Source organism: Equus przewalskii, chromosome 14 (assembly GCF_037783145.1).
Source record: "Equus przewalskii isolate Varuska chromosome 14, EquPr2, whole genome shotgun sequence".
NCBI lineage: Eukaryota > Metazoa > Chordata > Mammalia > Perissodactyla > Equidae > Equus > Equus przewalskii.
In genome coordinates, this window is record NC_091844.1 from 64,642,533 (window position 1) to 64,663,299 (window position 20,767).

Here is a 20,767-nt window from a genome sequence, read left to right on the forward strand (position 1 = left end):
TCAAACATTTGCATACCACCCTTGTTATCCTAATCTCCAGCTATTGCCCAATTCTTTGCTTCTCTACTTAGCTGTACTTCTTCCAAGAGCTGTTGCGTCACGTCCTCATCTCTTATTCATTCTTCAGTGTATCCAGTTTCGGCTTCGGCTCCCACCATTCCACAGAAGCTGATCTTTCGAGGTCATTTCATGCTGCCAAAGCCAATGGTGATTTCTCTGTCCTCTTTTACTGAACCTTTCTGTGGCATTCTAGGCTGTTAACAACTTCTTTCTTGAAATACTATGCTTCTTCTCTTGGCTCCCATGACACCATACCCCTCTGATTTTCTCCTAACTCCCAAGTCTTCTCAGACTCCTTTGCCGGCAACCCTGCACTTCCTCCCCACTCTGAACTCCTTCATCATTCTGCTTTATCTGGGTAAACTGAACTCAGGCAGAACCAGCTTCAGCTTCCCTGCTACCTTCTTCTCATTCACGGTCCCTCCTTCCCCAACACACATTTTAATTAAACACAAATGGTTGTTGAGTCTATCTCTAAAGCGTATCTTGAAACTGTTATGGACATGTCCATATCCATCTCCACAGACGTAACCCAAGCCACTGTCATCTCTTGTCAGACTCCTGCCTAACCTCCAAACCAGCCTTCCTGTTTCAACTCTTGCCCTACTTCAATCCTCTTTCCATTTAGCAGCCAGAATGATTTAATAAATGAGTATAGGATAATGTCTCACACTCACGCATAAACTGTCCCCCACCCCATCATTGAAAGCTATCAAAGGCTTATTTCACTTAAAACATAATCTACAACTCTTCACATGGTCTCAGGGTCCTGCATGATCTATCTTTCCTCACCAACCCCCCTTGAACTCTCCACTACACTGATTTCCCTTCTCCCATCAGTACCTCGAGTATACCAAAATCTTTTCCATCTCAGGGAGTTAGTACAACCCCTTTGCTCTGCCTAGAACGTTATTTTCACCACTCTTTTCCTGGCTAACCCTGAATCAGCACTCAGTTCTTCAGTATGGACTTCTCACTGTTTGACTGTCTCTTGACAGCCCAGTGTTTTCCATTATAACAGCCCAATTTGTAAATATACATTTATTTGTGTGTGTGTTGGTTTGATTTCAGTTTTCTCTAAAGATATTTACCTCCATGCAGGTAGAGACCAGCCCTGTTTTGTTTGCCGCTACATACCAATGATTATAGTTCCTGGGCCACAGTAGATATTCAATAAATACATGTTGAATGAATTTATTCTTGAGTTTAATGTGGATAATGATAAGTTCTCCAACCCCGGGCTAGAATCAATTGTCTGTTTTTCTGTGTAACTTTTCCTAATCCCCTAATCCCTAATACAGGCAGGACGTATCATTCTCTCCTACACAGTTCTATTTTATTACCCTCTTTATTTACATTTACAAGGCTACTAATGGTAGACATTACTAATATTCACTAATATCTCATTTTCCTCCTCTTCGAGTTAGGTAGGATTATACTCGCTTACTGTGTTAGATTAAGTTATTGTTCCCAATCTCTGCTAACCCTTCATGTAATGAGATTATTATACCTCCTGACCCTTTGCCGTCAGGCTTGCTCATGTGACCTGTGGTGCCTCTCCATATAGGAGGATTATATTTCTCTGATTTGGATATAGGCCGTGTGATTCACTTTGGCCTAAGATTGGAAATAAGGTATGCCACTTCTGACCAGGAGCATTAGAGACATTGCATCAATCTAAAAACTCATTTTTCCATCTATCATGAGAATGGCATCGTCATGATAGGGGCTGCTCCTTCAGGCTGGATCCCAGGGCCTTAGGTGACTTGCAGAAAGCATGTCACATGAGCGAGAAATAAATCACTGTTTCTATAAACCATTGAGATTTGGAAGTTGATCATTGTCACAGTTTAAGCCAACCTAAGCTGACTGATAGACTCACTTCCTTGAAGTTAGATGTGGCCAATGTGACTGGTTTTGCCAACAAAATGTGAATAGAAGTCACGTGTCACTTCCAGGTGAGTTTAACTTGGTTGTATCTCTCCAGGCTTCAGAAGTCATGCCTCTGGTTCCAAATGCAGTGGGGCAGTAAAGAACCAGGAACAAAACATAGAGAAGATTAGATATGTATGGCTTTGTAAAGAGAGAGAGCATGGGATTGGCTGAAGAATATCTTTTGCACCTAATACAAATGTGCCTTGCCTCTCTCATCCAAATTCTTACTGCCGCCTTTGTGCTGCTCAGAATTTTCTTAAACAGGACTGATCTGCAAGAGTCCTGAAGTCCTGGATGTCAGAGACCACTTAGTCCCATATCTGCTTGCCTTTCCACCAGTGAGGTGAAGGAGCACTGTGTACTTACTACAGTGACCAATATTAATCTCAATATTCTCTTCTCTAACTCTCATCCCTAGGATCTCTTTCTTTGAAATCTCTTCTGACAGGCCAGCTTTTAAAGGACATTTTTCAGTCTCCTGGAAATAGTTCCTTTGTGACAAAAATTAGTTCTTAGAAGCGTGATGTAAGAGCCAGGAGGGTCAAGCTTTGAAAAGCAAAACAGCAAAACCTTCTTTTCTGACTTTGGAGCCACTGGCTGAGACAGTTCTCTCTGGGATGCTTCAGACACCTGAGGCGTCACCTAATGTCCATCTGAATACAGTGAAACGCTCCAGAGATGGTCAGTTGCAGGCGTCCTCTCCCCAGAACACTTCTCAGTAGGAATTGTGGGCTTCTAAAATATGAGAGAATAGCATAATTAGGGAGACACACTGGGGCAGCCACGGCAACCACATCTCAGTGCTACGCACTGCTCCCAACTGCTGCTGCCATGCCTGTCCTCAAGCTGATCTACCAGTTCTCAAAGGTGACTAATCGTTAGGTGGCTGTTGTGCCCGGCATTTCAGGGCCTGCAGTCACCTGGGCCTCCAGGAAGTTCCCAGTGGGAATTGGAGTGGCATATTTTTGTTACGTTAAGCTTTGTACAGAAACAGTTCCTGTCTCCCCCCTACCCCCGGCCCATTTCCCTTCCTTTCCATGCATGCTGGTAGGAAAGGGCTGGATCTCTAGGCCCTTATTGAGGGAGAAGGCAGGTGCTAGATGTATGAAAATGGGTACAAAGTTGGGCTTTTTAATTCAGGTCATGCCAATTACTCCTTCTCGGAGTTGATATCTGCTTCTCATATCCTCTTCTTACACTCTGGAAAACTGGTCTTTAGAGACAGGAGACAGGCATTAACTTATTCCTTATCTCATTCTGCAAACGAGAGTATAGCACCATAGGGCTTCCTACACAATGTGAAAGTGACTAACAGCTTTCCTATTCACATCCAAGCAGAAAGGGACTTGAGTGTGGGGGCTTTTGCTTTCTGAGGGGGCACAGAGGAACCTGGGGGACCTTCTGGGGGGAAGGGAAGCTCTGCTCCAGCAGTGCAGCAGGGCAGCTCCTCCTTTCCAGAAAGGAGGTGAGAAGAGACTATCTCAGCTTTCCAGGGCTTTTTGTGGAGTGTGGGCAGACAAGCCCATGGTCTGGCCCTTTCTTGTCAGAGCTGACTTCCCTGGCATGGTGAAGTTAGGTTGGCATCATGCCACTGGGAACCGTGAGGCCATGAGGCCATGGAGGTGGGAAGATGTGTGCTCGACTCACCCTCCCTGTGCATGGAGGTGGCTTTCTTTGATCTACTTCCTGGCTTCCTTCCTCGTCCTCTGCCCAGACCAGTTTTCTCAGCTGTCCATTTCTCACCCTTCCTTATAGTCCTGTCTCGCCCATTTCTGGACTGCTTCCATCCCTTTAGCAAACTTTTGTTCCAAACCCATTCTGACATGTTCCTCGTGAGAGAGTACCCCGTGACATTGCTCACCACAGAGTTCCAAACCATGAGGAACTCCCATGAGACCTGTTTTTTGGAAAGTCCTATTTCACTTAAGCCAGCATTTCTGGTGACTGGGGTTTACTTAAGCAGAACTCACTTCCTGATTCCTAGATTTTCATTGTTGGTTGTTGCTTTTTTATTCCTCCCTGACTCTTCCTTATGTGATTAGATCTTTGCACTAGTCAGTTCCCAAGGTCTACATGAGCTTTAAGTACAATGTGGGCTCTCAAGTCGTAATCTTGGGGATCCAGGAGAATAGGGATCACTGACTCTGGAATTGAAAGCTGGGATTCGAGATCAAGCTCTTCACTCACTCACTCTTAGGACCTATTTCTTAAGATGAAAATGGGGCTTATTATATTATGTATTTATGAGGATACCATGAATTGACGTATATAAAAGAACCATAATACTGTACAAACCATAGTGCATGATGACAATGATGGTGAAGAGGAAGACAGAAGGAGAAAAGTAACCCTGGGAAGAAGCATGAGATTAAGATGACCTTCTCTTGTGGATGGAGGGATGCAGACTTAGGTAAAATGTGTGAGAAGAATCGATGCCTTTCCTTCAGCCCTCTACAGCTGAGCAGAGGTTGCTGAACAAATATTTATTGACCACTACTGTGTATTACTGGGCATACAAAAATAAGTAAGATCTGGTCTCTGTCTTATATGCCATAATAGAGGTGGGTATAACATACAATGGAAACAGACAAGAGAGCAATGAGTTTTTCTGGGTGTGGTTGTGTGTATGACTCTGAGGCCGTGGGCTTTGAGAAGTTGGTTACATTTAAGCTGAGCTTTCAGATTTCAATAGGGGAAGAAGTGGGGAAAGGGAGTTCTAGCCTGAGGGAATGACCTGGGCCAAGGCATTGAGGCATGAAAACCATGGTGCATTCAGGGATCAGGGAGTAGTCTATTATGGCCAAAAGAAGGTTTTGTGGGTAAGGTGGTAGAAATGAGGCTGGAAGATGGGCTGGGTCCATATGGGTCCTGATGGCACAACCCTATGTGCCATGGCAAGGTGATCTGTGCTGGACTCTGGATCCTTCTCATTTGGAGTCTTTCTGTTGCAATGTTTTGAGTTTTAGAAGAGATTTCCCCTTAAAGCTATGAGTCTTTGTAGCTACTCCTCTGCTTTTCCTTCTCTTCAGTAATATATATACAAGCTATTGGAACTGCACCACTTTCCAGACCCACTCCCAACATTTTCAGGGCAAGGAAACAATTGGAGGCCCATATGCTATATGTTTACGTATTTAAAAGTTGTCAACTGACTTAACAAAATGTTAAATCAAAATGTTCTATGCGCTTCACTCAACAAATGTACCTTTATGATCACCTCGAAGGGCAGGTTTTAATTTATAATTTTCAGACTCTCCTGAGAACTACCCTCCCCTGCCCTGCAGCCTGTCTCTCTCCCTGCTTTGACTTCCCATCCTCAGCTCTATCTCACTCTATGATGGTCCTTTCTCAAGGAGATGAGTGGATAATGCAGCCCATATATCCAAGCTATGCCCATTGTCCCTAGAAGTAATCCCCAGGGGACTTAGAGAGACCCACATATCAGGAGCCAATGGGTGGGCATACCAGGAGTGCAGCTCTCCTTAGTGGGGACAGATCAAGGGAAATGGTCAGACTAGGCCTTGGATGTAAGTTGGGGGCCATTAGGCATGAACACTCGTATGTGAGGCACACTATAAAAGGGAGTGACATGGGCAATGAGTGGTTACTTTCCCTAGGCCCAAAGGATTTCTTGCCCAGTGGGGAGGAGTATAACCACAGGGAGGCCAAGGCAGGGCAGGCCCTGGGCAGGCCACTTCTTGTCTGGGCCTCAGGGTGGGGCTATGATGAGCCATCTCCTATCCTTGGTGAATCCTGCTTTCAGGGTTACTGGGCTGAGGTTGTAGGAGCGTCAGACTTTGCCAGCAGTAAGACTTCTTGTCACCTCCATCCCCCAATGGATCTTCCAAAGGAGTCCACTCTACACTTTGGTGGACAAGAGTCTCAAGCTGACAACATATTTTGTAATGCCATAAAAATGTTATGAACATTTCAGAGGCTTACTAAACAGACAATTATTCAAGGATACTTTATATCAATAAATACTGATCCAAACAGTTAGATGAGAATGATCAGCATAAAATAAACTAGGGCATGTCCATCATCTTTTATTATTTTCTTTCCTTTAACACTCCAGCTACACTGATGCTGGACAAGACGTGGGAGTGTCCTATAGTGACTGCTCCTACAGATAGTGGCCTAAAGCACAGCTTCCTCAGAGATGCATGAGGCTCATAGGACACTAATAAAAAAGACCATTACACATTTGAGCAGGCTTTGGCTTTGGCAAGAAGGGTGCAAAAAGAAAAAAAGTCCAAGTATTGTCCCATGCCAAAATATCCTAGAATGTCAGAGCTGGAAGAGCCTGTGGAGTTTTGCAGATGAGAAAGGGTCTTGCCAAAAGTGTGAGAGGGAGAAGCAGATTCTTGGCTGTCACCTGAGTCTCTTGTCTCTTAGACTGGAACTCTTTCCATGACTTCAACTCAACCCAATGTTTCATTGTCAAAGTTCTCTAGACCAGTCGAAAGGGGCCTCTGTTCATAACAAAGTCATGGGGGGCTGATAAGATTTTGCCTGGGAAAAAGATAAAAATATGTCTTTTGAACAAGGCCACCAGCTCTGCTCATAGACCCACTAATGAAGCTCTCCCATTTAGCCTCTGGGCAAGGTGTTTCATGCATTTCCAGGGAGCTGCTAACCTAGATGTGGCTGGTTGTGGGGTTGTGTGATTCACTCCCAAGATTCTTGTTGTTCTGGTTCCTACTTCCTCATGAGATTCTCAGAATAATGGTGATAATAAAGTAGAGATGATGAATAGGGGACATTTAGTATAGTGAGGACTCTGATAGTGATCAAAACTAAAAAATTATAGTTGCCAGGTCACTAAGGATTATTAACTATATGGTCTGGCTACTTAGCTGGAGACAGAAGACAGCCAAGAATCACACGGCCAGGAGAGTTGACTAAGAGGCCTTGAAGTGGTTCCTGAAGTAACTTTGGGAGGCTTTTATGTTTATCATCCTTGGGATCCACTGCTATTATTCCTCCCTTTGTGTCTTCTGTCTTCCTTCTTGCCTGCTTATGTCTAGGTCTGTCAATAGCTCTTCTCAGGCCCACAGGTGTCACTTACAGGGGTTAAAACCTTTCCCACTCAGATTCATGTCCCTCCATGTTCCAGGAAGCTACCAAGACACCAAGGGGCACTTTCCAGAAGCCTCTTGGTTGTCCTGAGAGAAGAGAGTCCAAGTCCAAGTACTAGGTGGATCCTACAAGAGTGCTCCTGCTTTCACCCTTCTCTGCACGTCCTGGGCCTGTGATTCTGGGGGAGAGGAGACAGTAGTTCATAGGCTCCATTTCACCTGCTTCTCCTGGCAGAGTGAGGCTGGGACCTGGGGTCTTTTTCTATATCCCTAAGGGGCCAATTTGTCAGTTGGATGACAGCTAGGATTATATGGACCTCCCATCATCTGGTTCTTCTCTCTCCCTATAAGTTTTTTACAGTCTACGTTTCCTTTGGAATCACAGAATTTTCCAAGCTTCCTGTCAGATACCTGATTTCTGTTCACTGGGTGATCTCTGTCCTCAAAGCACTTTATAGAGACTGTAAGTGTGAAAACACAGATATAAATCGACTTTGCACATTTTTCCGAAGACAGACCTGAAGGGCCTCAAGCCTGCTTCTGCACACTGCACACCGGTCTCCTCGCTGTTTCATCCTCTCATCTTCTCACTCGGACTCTCTCAGGGCTGAAGTTTCTCATTGTTGCTACCTCTTGAGCATTAAGAGAGACGTTTGTCAATGAAGTGGCTTGTCCTCTGTGTCCGATCCCTGTAATGGGCAAAAGGACCATTCTGGGTGGCATTGAGCTAAGAATGCCTATTCTCTGTTCTCTATTGCTCTCAGAAGATTCTAGAAGCAGAGGGACTTGAGTTCAAATCCTGTTTCCCCCATGCCAGTCATGTGAATTAGTCAACCTCTCTGAGCCCACACAGCTTCTTCATATATAAAAAAAGAAATTGTATCTATCTCATAGGGATGTTGTGGAAAATAAATGTGATTGAGATAGAATGCCTAGGCTAGGACCTGGCACAGATTAGCAGCGTGGTATATCTTTGTCCTCCTCAAAATGTCCCCCACTATGGAGAGGATTTTACCTTAACCAGTAGACTATCCCCAGGACTGGAGGCCTCCCAGTGTAGCATTTATACAACTACATATTCTCCAAAAAGAGCTTACTTGCTAGATCAGTAAGGAAATGTGCATGTCTTAATTTCCCAATCATCAAAAAATGGAATAAAATAAAGTTAACTTCATAAGCAATCTCCTTAAATCACTCAGTGAGAATTTCTCAGTGTGCTGTAATGTGGATGCAGCATTGTATCTCATGAGATTAAAATTCGTGCTTCAGAAAAATAGCAAATATTGTGTCATGAGACTTCAAGATTATTCATGAATGGCTAAAATCTCAAATGTTAACGTACAAATGCCAACGATCAACTGATCTTCAAGGCTCTGGGGAGAGGGAGTAGACTTCTTTCAAAAGTGACCAAGGATGGAAGGGGAGGTCCCATCAGCAGAGGATAGCATCGGCCAGGCACAGATAAGACCACCAGCGAGGGACATGTGCGGGAGGGAAGACTCTATGCAGAAGGTCCCTCCAGTTTCCTTTTCCTCCCCTTGAGTACTGGGGCAACTGAACACACTCTAGAGAACAGATCTGAGGTGGCCAGCTTGCTCTCTGTCCCCGATTGCTTTTGGAACTATATTTTCATTTTGCCTCTGGATGTAAACAGTAGTTTAATGAAACTTTTTATTTTTCTTTTGTGCAGGAGAGAAGAGGTTCTTTCCTTTTTAAAAGTAAAGCAAAGCAAATAACAGTATTAGCAATACTATGTTTCTGTGGAGAGTTATGGTTCAAGGACAAATTTAGAATGGGAACAGCAGGTGATCCTTCTTGAATGGAACTGAGTTCCCAGAGGCTACTGTAATAAAACTATGGAGGCAGCCCTGGGAGGTCTGAAGGAAGCTCTCCAGTTTTCAGGTGATAACTATTTTAAAGAGGTCAATATATAAGCCTGAAATCTGCATCATTGCTCTGGGAAGTCGTGATATTTGGGAGGGAAGGTAATGATCTGGGTTCAGTTTCTGTGATGTTGGCTCAGGGATTGTGGGTTATTTATAAGGTACAATGTGGATGTTCTTTAAGCCTCTTTGACCCTATTGTTAATCAACACCCAGCACAGTAAATGAGACATGGCGCAGTCTCATTTAAGTTGATAAATGGATGGATGTGTGAATACTGCCTAGTGTGGAAGTTGCTCTGAAGCCCATCCTTTAACAGAAGGTGGGGATGGGAACACTTAAGGCCAAGGACTTGAGGATGAGACCAAAGTTGTCTTCTGCTGACGAGCCCGGGATCCTTGGTGACATCATTTGCACACAAAATCTTGCATGTGGGCCAAGCCAGATATCTGGGCCAAGTACCCTTGCCTTTAACTAAAACTAAATTCTAGCATTCATTCGTTTGTTCATTACTCAACAAATATTTCTTGACTAAATTTTGTGTCTACCATGTCCACGCAGTGTTTTGCACTTAAGAAAACAGATAGACATCTTTGTCCTTGGTTAACTTACTGAATATTGTAATGTAATACTAGATGCTGTAACTGACAAACCCAGAAATCTCAGTATATCTCACAATACAAATTTAATTCTTGCTCCTATAAAGTCAGATACACTACAATGGTAGGGGAGGGGAGTGCTCATATCATTGTATTTTTTTAAGGACTTGGGCTGACTGGAAGCTCTGCCGTCTTCAGTGCGTGGCTCTCAAGGTCACCCTTTGCATTGACATTAGAGACCAGCCAGTGGGAGAGAGAGAATGGGAGCCTGGACGTTGGGAACATCACGTTGACCCATATTACATTCATCAGAACTCAATCATATGGCTCCCTCCACATATAAGGGGGCTGGGAAATGTCACTCCTAGCTGGGCAGTGGCTTTCCAGCAGAAACTCTTTGTTAGAGAAGGAGTGCATGAATATTTGGTGGGCATCTCTACCACACTTACATTCTATTGGGTGCAGAGAGATAGACAATAAACATGTAAGTGAGTACACTGTATAGTATTTCAGATGATAATAAGAAAAATAAGTCAAGTGAAGGGAATAGGGGGTTGCAAACAAGTGTGAAAATAATTTTGCCCAACGGTTATTCATTGGTCCATGTTGTCTACAGAGCTCATGTGAGTTGATCCTTTGAGTGAGCGAAGTAAAGACTTTGCTTCCTGAGTTGTGCTGGAACAGCTCAGATTGGAAAGAGAGATCTCACTTTGTGTATAGACGAGCCCACATTGTCATCACCACAAATGACCCTTGGGTTACAGAGTTTATTGAGTGCAAGAGACATTAGTGAAAAACGTAATAGATGTGGACAGATAAAGTGGGTTTAAATTTGCTTCTGGGCCTTTTCTATTCCTTGAGCTTTTGTGTGCCTGAAGTACTGACCAAGGCTGAAGTTTAGATGCTTTTAGTTTTGACTTTAGTGCCCACTTTTGGATAATCTCACCTTCTTGATTCAAAAAGAATCTATTTCACAGAATGTGTATAGAAAATCAAGGGTTGATTTCTTCCATAGTAATAGAGTAATGTGGCCTTTGTGCTGAGGAATACTAGCTGGTTACCTAATATCAATAGAAGATTAGTTGGATGGAGCTGGTGAGGGAAGTTGAATGGTGCTAAGAATATATGGAATCATGGGAGAAAGTTGTGTATTTGGTAAAAGGCAGAGGCTTAGATATTTCTGAAAACTCATCTCATTCCCTTCATTGTGGGCTCAATTGAACAAGCATTTTTTGATTCTCTTATAGACCTGGGCTTGTTCTGGGTGCCAGTGATATAGCAGTAAAGATTTCTGCTCCTGATCTTAGGGGCTCATCATACAGGCATGAGAGAAAGACACTTCACCAACCAAAGGGCTGGATTTCAGCTGGACTGAAAAGAGCATGGATGCTATGCTGACAATCCTGGGTTTAATGCTTCATAGTTAGGGAAGAACCATCAAAGAGATGATTTCTCTGCTGTGGAGTGGGTGGGTGACATGTAGAAACTGTTTCTCACGTGCTATGAGACTGTTGGCAAGTCAACCTCTCTGACCCGCGTTATCTTTGTCTGGAAAGGGAGGATAATAATAACTTCCCTGACCATCTTACAGGGCTTTTATAAGGATCAAATGAAATCACATTAAGTGGAAGAAATGCTCTTCAGGTGTCAAGAACTGTTATTAGGACTGTTTAATGATCTAGATGTCTGGGAGAATAAGAGAGGATTTGGGTGCTGGGCAGTGATGCTTTGAGAATGTAGCAAAAGCTTTCATCCAGGATGGCACACGGAGGAGGGAAACCAGCATTAGTAAAAAAAAAACCAAAAAAACTTAGTAAAAAAATTTTTGAACAATGGAGTATTTTGAAAGCAAAGCAATTTTTTTCTTTTCAAGTAAAATTTATTGTAAGTGAAGAAAATGAACAGGGATGCCCAGAGGGTACAGACAAAAATGCACATCTGGATGCAAAAAGAGGGAGTGAGCAGGCCAGAGGCCCTGCTGAAGAGGCAGGTTGAGGGCTGGCAGTGAGAATTCTGCAGCGAGCCGGGGACTAGCCAGGGTGTAAACTGTCAGAGCACCAGCCCAAGCAGGAAAGGCTCTCCAGCTCTCAGCTCGGCCCTGACCAGGCCTCCAAAGGACCCTCAAAGCTTTCCTGGGATGCTCTTCCTCCAGGGAGTGCTTGGCCCAGAGGGGGCTCACTCTTCCGGAAACAACTTGGCTCTTGGCAGCCAAGATTTTTCACTCTTCTTGTCTCTTGTGATTTCCTGAAAGTGCTGTTCCAAGAAGAAGACACTTGTTCAGGAAGCCCCAGGGCTTATCTGTGGATTTTGGGACCTCACATGCCAATGCAGTGCATAGTAGAAACCAAGGTCCTCCTCAGGAAAATGGAGTAAGTTAATATAATAACCTATAAGTTACAGTTGGCCTATTCCAAGACAGTGAAATCCCATTAATTCAGCCCGAATTGGAGAATTCATCCCAACATTGAAAGCATATACAGGAGGTCTTCAGCTTGGGGAAAAATGCTTATTTTGGACTGTTTTCCCCTAATTTATAACATTTTGAAAAAATTACTGAGAAAGAAACATCACAAATATTTTGCTGAATAAGAAGTAATCATACAAAGTCAAATTTATTGTTAAATCTTAGTAGTACAGAAATAAACTAGTTCTTACAGAAATAAAATCTGAATGATAACATAAGCTCTTTTTGGAAATTTATTTCACTTTCATTGTTTGATGAGGACTTGCACCCCCAGATAGGAGAAGGAGGCAGAAGATTGGCTGAGTGGGGAGAGTAAATCAATATGTGTCTATCAGGCATCTACTATGGGCAACACATCTAACTCAGGTCTCATTTAATTCTCACCTGACTGGATTCTGACTAAGTCAGTATAGTCACCCCCATTTCATAGATGAGGCTATTGAGGCCAAGAGAATGATTTTTGCCAAAGGTCACCCAGAAGGGGTGGAGCTAGTATTCAAGTCTGTCTACCTGACCCCAAACCCGAGCTCTTTCCTCCCCCTTTACCTTGAGAGTTTTCTGGGCCATTCGCTAGAAACCAGCTAAGAGGAGGTGGAGGGCTTGCAAAGCTGGGTGGGTCAGTGAAAGTGAATAGAGGAAAACAGATGTGTGAGCAGAGTCAGGGAGAACTGACCCATCACGAAACACCACCCAGGCTCCACCCCTCTCCCTCTTCCCACATCATCCCTTCTTCTCGTTTTCCAACAGGGTTTCTCAATGTTGTCTCTATTAACATATTAGACCAGATAATTCTTTGTCATAGGGGGCTGTCCTGTGCATTGTAGCCTGTTTGCCAGCATCCAGACCTCTATCAACTAGATGTCAGTGGCAAACCTCCTCAGTCATGACAATAAAACATTGCCAAATGGCTCCTGGGATGGAGAATCCCCCGCCTCTCACCCCCGCCTCCAGCTAAGAACTATTGTTTTATAGTGATCAACCATCCCAGGTTGCCCTGGACTGAAGGATTTGCCAGAGATTCAGTGCTAAAATCAGGATAATCAGGACCAAACTGGGGTGATTGGTCACCTGGCAAGTGAGAGTTCATCTCCTGCTTAAATAAAAGCTGCGGTGGGAGAGGGGCCTTGTGTTGACAACGTGGTTGTCCTGGCAATCTTCAGTTTCCCTAAGCTGTTGCTGTACCAAGCACAGCTGCCTAATAATTCTTTCTTCCCCTGACTTAGCCTGCCAGGCGGGTAGGGGAAGTGGCCTGTGTGTGTGTGTGTGTGTGTGTGTGTGAGCTGGGAGGGGCAGCTGTGTGCTGGACTATAGAGAGCCCACGGTGCTGCCCGGGAGGGCAATATGCATGTGTGTAGATACCAGAAGGTAGTGGATACTGGGTGGGGGAAGGTTTTCAGCTCTGTGTTAACTTGGCCTATACCTATGTGATACGTGCAATTTAATTTATCTGGGGTTTGAAATATCTTCATGAGTTGCTTTGACAACTTTCAAGGGAATTTTCCTGAGAGAAACAAATGAAATAAAAACCTCAAAAATGGTTTGTTATCGGAATTATTTTTGTTGTGTTGTTAAGAATACATTTACAACAGTAATAACTATTTGGAATCTTTGCAAAATTACAAAGCACTTCCAAAATATATCGTTTGTCCCTCAGCCTTCTGCTCTTGGTGTCATTTGTATGCCCATCTACAGGATGAAAGCAACTGAGTTCTGAAAGTGATAAGTGACATGCTGAGGTCAAATGCCAGGTTTTGCATGTGGATCACTGGGCTCTGCGTCTTGTGACCCCCATGTTTCTCCAGGCAGTGGGAGAGTGAGTCCTGCATGGAAGTGCTGAGTCTGGGTTGCTGTAAACCTGAAAGATAAAATCACAAGTGTAGACATGGAGAGTGCGGATCAGCACTATTGCTGTGACTGTGACAGTGGCCCTTCCCCCTTCTCTGTCTTCAGCCAATGGTGGGACGAAGCAGGTTCCAGGAAGGCAGGGCACAAGACGCAGAGTCACGTGGCACCACAGGACCCCTGCTTGCTGCTATCTGTGTGAGCCTCCCTCTGTGCTCTTTGATATAGTTCTTGGGGATGTGATTTGCTGTGTATGATTGCTTGCCTTTTCCTTGATTATGTAAATCAGGGACTTTTGCCAGGAACATTCCATTCCCGGAAACTAAGCTGGTTCCCTCCCATCGGCTGACTTGGTTTCATTTTACTGAAGTTTTTCAAGTGGCAGAGCAGTAATAACTGTCTGTGCCTCTTGGCAGTGTGATACCTGGAGTTCAGAACCCTAAACGGTGACAATGACAGCAGATGAGTTGGTTTTCTTTGTCAATGGCAAAAAGGTAAGCAAGAGCTGGCCTTTGGCCTGGCTTCCCTGCTCCCTGGAAAAGGACGTGCGTCCTCTGGAAGAGGGCTGTTTTTGGTCTCTCTCTTCCATGTTCTTTCTTGTTTTCCTTTCTCTTTCTCTCTTCAAAGGCGTTGCTGCATTTGGGGTAACAATGGGGAAAGAAGAACTTCTCAGGGCTGGAACACAGTCAGGATACTGAAGGGGCAAAGGAATGATGGGGAGGGAAGCCAGAAGAGAGGTATCTGTGAGCTCCCCCAACCCTGCCAACTCTCTGCAGTAGCAGAGACCCTGGCACGAAGCTGAGAAAGGGTGTCAGGGTTCCAGGTGAGACTGGAGGTCACCCACCATGCCTCTATTTCTGTGTCTAATCATATATATCCTAGGGCTTTTGTTGGTCTCTTTACTGAGAGAAGGAACAGAATGTGTTTTCCTGCTCATATTAGGATAGAAGATGTACACGGCCTTAGATTTTGACATTTCATGTAGTGTAAATACAATAGCTAACTTGTGTGAGAACATATACTGACATCTTGTGGCAAGCCACAATTTTGTTTTCAGTGAAAAGCATGCTTCTCCCCACCCTCTCACTTAGTTCTACCTATAAATATTGCAAATCTCTTTGATAAAAATTGCTCACTTGGATGAACTTCATTGGTGCACAGGGACCTAGGGAAGGTGGGGGTGGGGTGGGGCAGGGGGGACTTAGGACATGGGTATCAGTCCTTGCAGCGCTGCAAGAGTCAGTCTTTGCAAATTATAATGCAGGTGCCCGAAGAGAGGGGGCAAGCATTTTACATTGTCTCTGTCTTCCTCTTGTTCTCCCTGCACCACTGCAGAGGTGTGGAGGAGTCCCAACTGCTTCAGCTCCCTGGTTGGCGATGAAAGGAACAGTATAAAGGTAGCCATAGTTGCACACTGTAAATGGCCAGGTGGATAGTGTGACTGATGAATGTGCCCAATGTGCCCCTAAAGAAGGGGAATTTTCTTTGTTTTGCTCTATTGGCGCTTTTGAGTCGAGAAACTGGGCGACTTTTGAGGTAATTTTCAAGAACTGAAATGTGCTTCATAGGATGTCTAGTGCTGAAATTGTCAGGTGTGTGTTTGAGTGACTAGCAAGGGAATGCCATGAGCCATCGCAACATCAGTGCTCCCAAGACTGTTAGAGTCAGTTTGAGTGGCACCACCTGTAGGCACCAGGGGATGGGGTCAGCCATGCTCCTTTGGGTTCAGAGTTGTCTCTCTGCTGATTTCTTTTCAGGATTGGCATCTGGTAGCAAACCAAGAGGTAGGGCAAAGCTTCTATATTGTTGGCTGTAAGACTTTTGCATCCAATTTTTCCGACAGCTTTGTTTCATTCAGCAATTACATTGTAGAGATTTAAGAAACACTTGTTGAGTTGGCTTTCTAGAGGGGTTACTCACACAAAGGCGTCTTCTTTGGAAATTTCCAAAGCAAGTTTTATATCCAGTGAGCTGCTAGATTCAATGACTTCTAAGCCCACATCTTACTCTAAGGTTTGATTATTTATTAAGCTGTCAATTCGTGTGTGACAGGAAAAGATTCTGATTTTCTCTAGAGATGGTTTGCTGTCATGTTCTGGATCTGGAAAGGAGCATTTCAACGTAAATCTGACTTGGTGACAATTGTTTTTCCATATATTTTATTTTCACTTTAGGGAAGCAATTTAAAATCTTTAGATGGTATCATCACATCAAACCCTACTATCTCTGGAGGCTTCCACTGCTGCCAGTTTCTGTGAGGAATGTCCATGTTTGTAATTGATAAACATATGGCCTCTTGAGAAACTGCTGGAAAAGTGGAGAGGCAATGCAAGGAGTGAGGACGTAAAGCAGTGCTATAAAATAAGGCCAAGCAAAGGAATGCCCCGTCAAAGGAGGGCAGCTGTGTTTGTTCCCCTTTCTATTCCCAAGATATTCTAGATTTTTTGTGACCGGATGTTTTGCAAAGAAGTTACCAAAGAAGCTGTTGAAACTTGGTGACTCACTCTTGTGAGCCTCCCCCCTTCCTGTTTCAAACCACCGTCCAGGACTCTGTCTTCACCAGCTGGGGTCCTGGAGAGGGTGTAAGATGACGACAATTGAATACCTCGTGGGCCTTTTGTGGTGGTGATGGCCTTTGTCACTAATGTTTCCACATCTTCTTCTGATCTAGAGTCAGAATCGAAGGGAAAGAGCTGCCCAGCATTTTGGCATTTTGTAACAACAGCCCTTTTGAAGGGCAGGGTGCTTGCTTTTCTGAGCAGTCCCTCCTGGTTAGTGGAGACTGTGGCGCCTGGAGGAGTCTGGGAAGATGCTGCAGGTAGAGTGCAGCTGAAGGTGCTCAGGAGTGACCCCACCACAAGCAGGTGTCAGCTACAGAGAGGCTCAGAGTGGCTTTCCCTCCCACCCTCCCTTCCTCATATTTAGCAATTTCCTCCTAGGCCTAAGCCTATGGGGTATGTGTGCACTGGAGGAATATGATCTCTAGGACCAGGTGGTTGCCATTAGGGAGCCGATGAACTAGTTGGAGAGGTGGATTATGACTGGGCAAAGTAATGTGTCACAAAATGTATTGCAAGGAAAACTATCCCCATGAGATATCTTCTTAGATATTTTTAAACCATTCAGTGCAGCCCTGGCACATCTTAGGTACACATTTAATATGGACAGAATGAATGGATGAATCTTAAAAGCCCTAAGAAATCCTCTACTAAAGAAATTTCTGTGTAAATTTAAAACACAAAGTTGAAAAAACTAAGAAATCAGTACATAAAGTATACAATTGTCCTTCTGAACCATCTGAGGGTAAATTTCAGATAACATGCCCCTTCACCCCGTAAACTCTGAATAAGGATATTTTTACAGGGCCACAGTCTATTCATAAAAATCAGGAGGTTTAGTTTGGTATATACTATTACCTGATCTATGGACCTTATGCAACACTATTCTAAGTTTTCCAGTAACGTCATGTGTCACTCTCCCGTCAAGCCCAGGATCCAGGATCATGCCTTGCAGTTTGTTGGCATGTCTCTTTCCCTCTTTAATCTGGAATGGCTCCTTAGGTTTCCTTGTCTTTTGTGTCATTGATGTTCATGAGGAGTGCAGGCTGGTTATTTTTCAGAACGTCTGTCATTTTGAGTTTGTGCCATGCTTTCTTAAAATCAGATTCAGAGTCTGCATTTTGGGCAGGAATACCAGAGAAGTGATACATCTTTCTCAGTGTATTACAGCAGGAGGCACATGATGGCAGTTTCCCCCGTATTTGTGATGTGAACTTTGATGACTAGGTTAAGTTGGTGTCCAGCAGGTTTCTTCACCGTAAGATTACTTTTTTTCTCTTTATAACTCATAAATAATCCGTGAGAAGATACTTTGAGACTATGTAGATATTGTGATTATCAAACTTTCACCTACTAGTTTTTATTATCCATTGATGAATCTTGACTGGATAATTATTGTGCTGATTACAACATGGCAAACCATATTCATTAGTTGGCATTCTTCTGTCAGAAAGGACTTTCCTGTCTCTCCCATTTGTTTGTTTATTTATTAATTATCAATTTGGACTTACGAGTTTTGATTTTACTTAATGGATTATAACCCATTTCAGCCATTATTTGTTTGGATGCTCGAGTTCTAGCAGAGCAATCTGCTTAACCCAGCATTTCTGTACAAAGTGCTCTTCCTTTGGAATACCCATAGACATCCTGTTGAGAGAGGCTTCTGTGGAGTTTGCTGGTGCAAACACTGCAGCCATGCCATGAGCATGGAACAGCCATTCTCTACAGGAATTCAAGGAAGGGTGGACCACTCATGGCTGGGGTGATACGGAAAGTCTTAAGTAGGGAAGTGTTTGGGGTCTTCTGATAAGTCAAGATGCAGGTGGAAGAGGGATGGAGTGCTCAGAGGCATAAGAGTCAGAAGGTATAAGTTATATTTTCACTGGTGTATGAAGACCAGCTTAGCAGCGAAGCAGGAGGGGGAAAGTCTGAATATAAAGATTTGGGACATATTGAAAAGGGCCTTGAAAGATGCCTGAGGAACTTGGATGTTACCTTGAATTTGTGGGAGGTCACTGAGGGCACTCAGCAGGGAACTGATGTGATGAAAGCAGGGCTGCAGGACACAAGGCAGGGATAACTTATGGAAAGGTGGTGGCTAAGAGCTCTAGCTCCCTCTACAAGAAAGGTGATCAGGATCTTCATTTTGTGCATTTGTGATTTCTTCTCCAAGAGAAAAGAAATGGCTCCCTGTGTGAATTTTGTAACCAGGACTTTGAACGAGCCGGACTCAGGGGATGTAATCATAAAAGAAAATTCATTTTATCTTTCACTTTCTTTTAAAGTTTATTCAAGGGGCAAATTCTGGCAGTTTCATGACCTTTTTGATAAACCTTAGTCAGTAAAAAATCCTATAGTTATTTCTAAGCTACCAAACACAGTCTCAATTCAGGAGAGAGAGGCGAGGGTGGCAAGAAAGGTCTCATTTAATTGGTGCTGTTGTAAGATGGCTTCCCAGCACTGGGAACGTCCAACTGCACATCTCACGACTTGGTGATGCACTTTTCTCAGGCTGGCTGCTCTCCCTCAGCCTCCAGCTTTGGGACAGCCACTCCACACAGGCTCTGTGGGAGGTCCCAGCACCTCCTGTAGTCAGTCTTTTTGAGAATGATCTAAACACCTCCAAGCCAGCTCTCTCTGTCATGCATGGCCTTCTGGTGTCCACGGCCAACACTTCACATCTTTTGCTCTCCCAAACTCTGGGAGCTCACCCCAATTCCAACACTGCCATTTCTTTTTTGGCTTGTCTGGTAAGAATCTCTCCAGCTGTTTAGATGTGCCAGAACACCACATCCCTGTACCACAAAGGCCACTTGTTAGCTTCACATGTAGCATTATGGAAGCCCCCCAAAAAAGTCTGAGGTGTGAGGCAGATTCCTCCTCCTCCCGACCTCAGGAAGACGTGAGACTCATAGTACAGTTCTCTCTGAAGAAACCCTTATCACACATTCTCTCCCCTTAATCATCTGAATCACCTATGCCCTTTCACCCTTGATAATGCATGAGGAGTAGTGAAACAGGTTTTCATAGATTTCCTTTGGTGAGTTGCATCAGGAACTCACACTTCCCTTTGTAGACAACTTTCTGCTCCATCTGATTGACCATTCCATTTGCAGACCCTTGGTTTGAGATTTCTCCTCCATTTCTGACTTGTTAATGTTGTTGGCTGTGATAGCCCAGTGCAGACAGTCCGCTGCTCTGAGCTCCTGCAGACTGGCTCTCTTCTGTCTGAGAGTATACTCTCCAAGAGACAAAGCCAGAGGTCTATGTGCTGTCGCTCTCAGCTGTCCCTGGCATTCACAGGTGTGATCCAGCAGCTGGAAATGAGAGGACATATTTGATTGGAAGTGGGTTTTGCCTTGGTGAGCTCAGCATGGTGGGTGCAACACCTAAGTGCTGTGGTTGGGTCCTGAGCTAAGCACTTATGTGGAATTTTAGAACTGAAGGATGGCAGCACATATATAATTTGGCTTGTAGTTAATATGTTCATTCTTATGGAATTGTCAAGAAAAACATCTTAGTTTTCCTAATATATTTAGCACATCCTCATTAGCTTTATAAGTTCTTGAGTAAAGCAATGGCTAAGTAGATCCATTATGTATTTCTCTTTTGTTTTTGTAGGTAGTGGAGAAAAATGCAGATCCAGAAACAACCCTTTTGGCCTACCTGAGAAGAAAGTGTATCCTGACTTTGGAGTGGGGATGAGGGCGAGGGAGGCAGTGGGACTCACTCTCTGGGCCTTCCCTCATTTTCTAGTGACTGGTGGGGAGGCCGTGGAGGGTGGAGGAAGAGCACTGGATTAGGGCTCTGGACTCCTGTGTTCGAGTTGTAGCTCTGTCACTTAGCAGCTGTGTGACCCTGGGAAGTCATTTGAGCTCTCTGAGTCTAAATTCTCAGCCGTTGAATGAGAGGATTGTTCTTGATGTCCTTTAAGATCTCTTTCAGCTAAGACTCTACTAATGCCGAGGTTTGGTCCTGGGCCTTAAAATGAGCAGCTCTGAAAGGCCCTCAGTAGCCCTGGTGAAATTCATAGTCACTCCCTCTCAGGAGGGGCGGCAACTTCCTCAGCCGATCTTTGCTAACATCTTTGCTAATGAGTAAATGGGCTTCCTGGGGAATGTTTCTAGCTCTGCCAAGGAGGAGGGAAACTGAGGGGAAGGGGTGTGTGATAGGAAGGGGATGCCTGAGGTGGGGAACTGTGGAGAGGCACTGTCCATTGTGGAAATAGTGTTGTTAGGAGGCCTGGGGCAATGGTCTCCTGAGGGTGACCTGGATGGCTGCTCTTCTCTCAGGGTGGGGAGAGCTTCTATAAGATCCCCATATCTTTTGTTCTTTCAATGAGCCTAGA

At 44.2% G+C, this 20,767-nt stretch overlaps 1 protein-coding gene across 18 annotated transcripts in view; it reads left to right on the forward strand.

Annotated features, from left to right (window-relative positions):
• The first annotated feature begins 13,982 nt into the window (after positions 1-13,982).
• Positions 13,983-20,767, forward strand: part of XDH (xanthine dehydrogenase) — a 59,149-nt gene continuing 52,364 nt past the window's right edge. For 7 of the 18 annotated variants that reach the window (XM_070574161.1, XM_070574164.1, XM_070574171.1 and 4 more), the window contains exons 1-2: positions 14,023-14,355; positions 20,041-20,098. Coding sequence is in view for 4 of the 18 variants with exons in the window: in XM_070574156.1 (XP_070430257.1) it covers positions 14,314-14,355; positions 20,041-20,098 (100 nt within the window). In the remaining 14 variants the exon portion in view is untranslated. Of the gene's footprint in view, positions 14,356-20,040; positions 20,099-20,767 lie in introns of all 18 variants that reach the window. The other 11 variants (XR_011526613.1, XR_011526614.1, XR_011526615.1 and 8 more) reach the window with 7 other exon arrangements.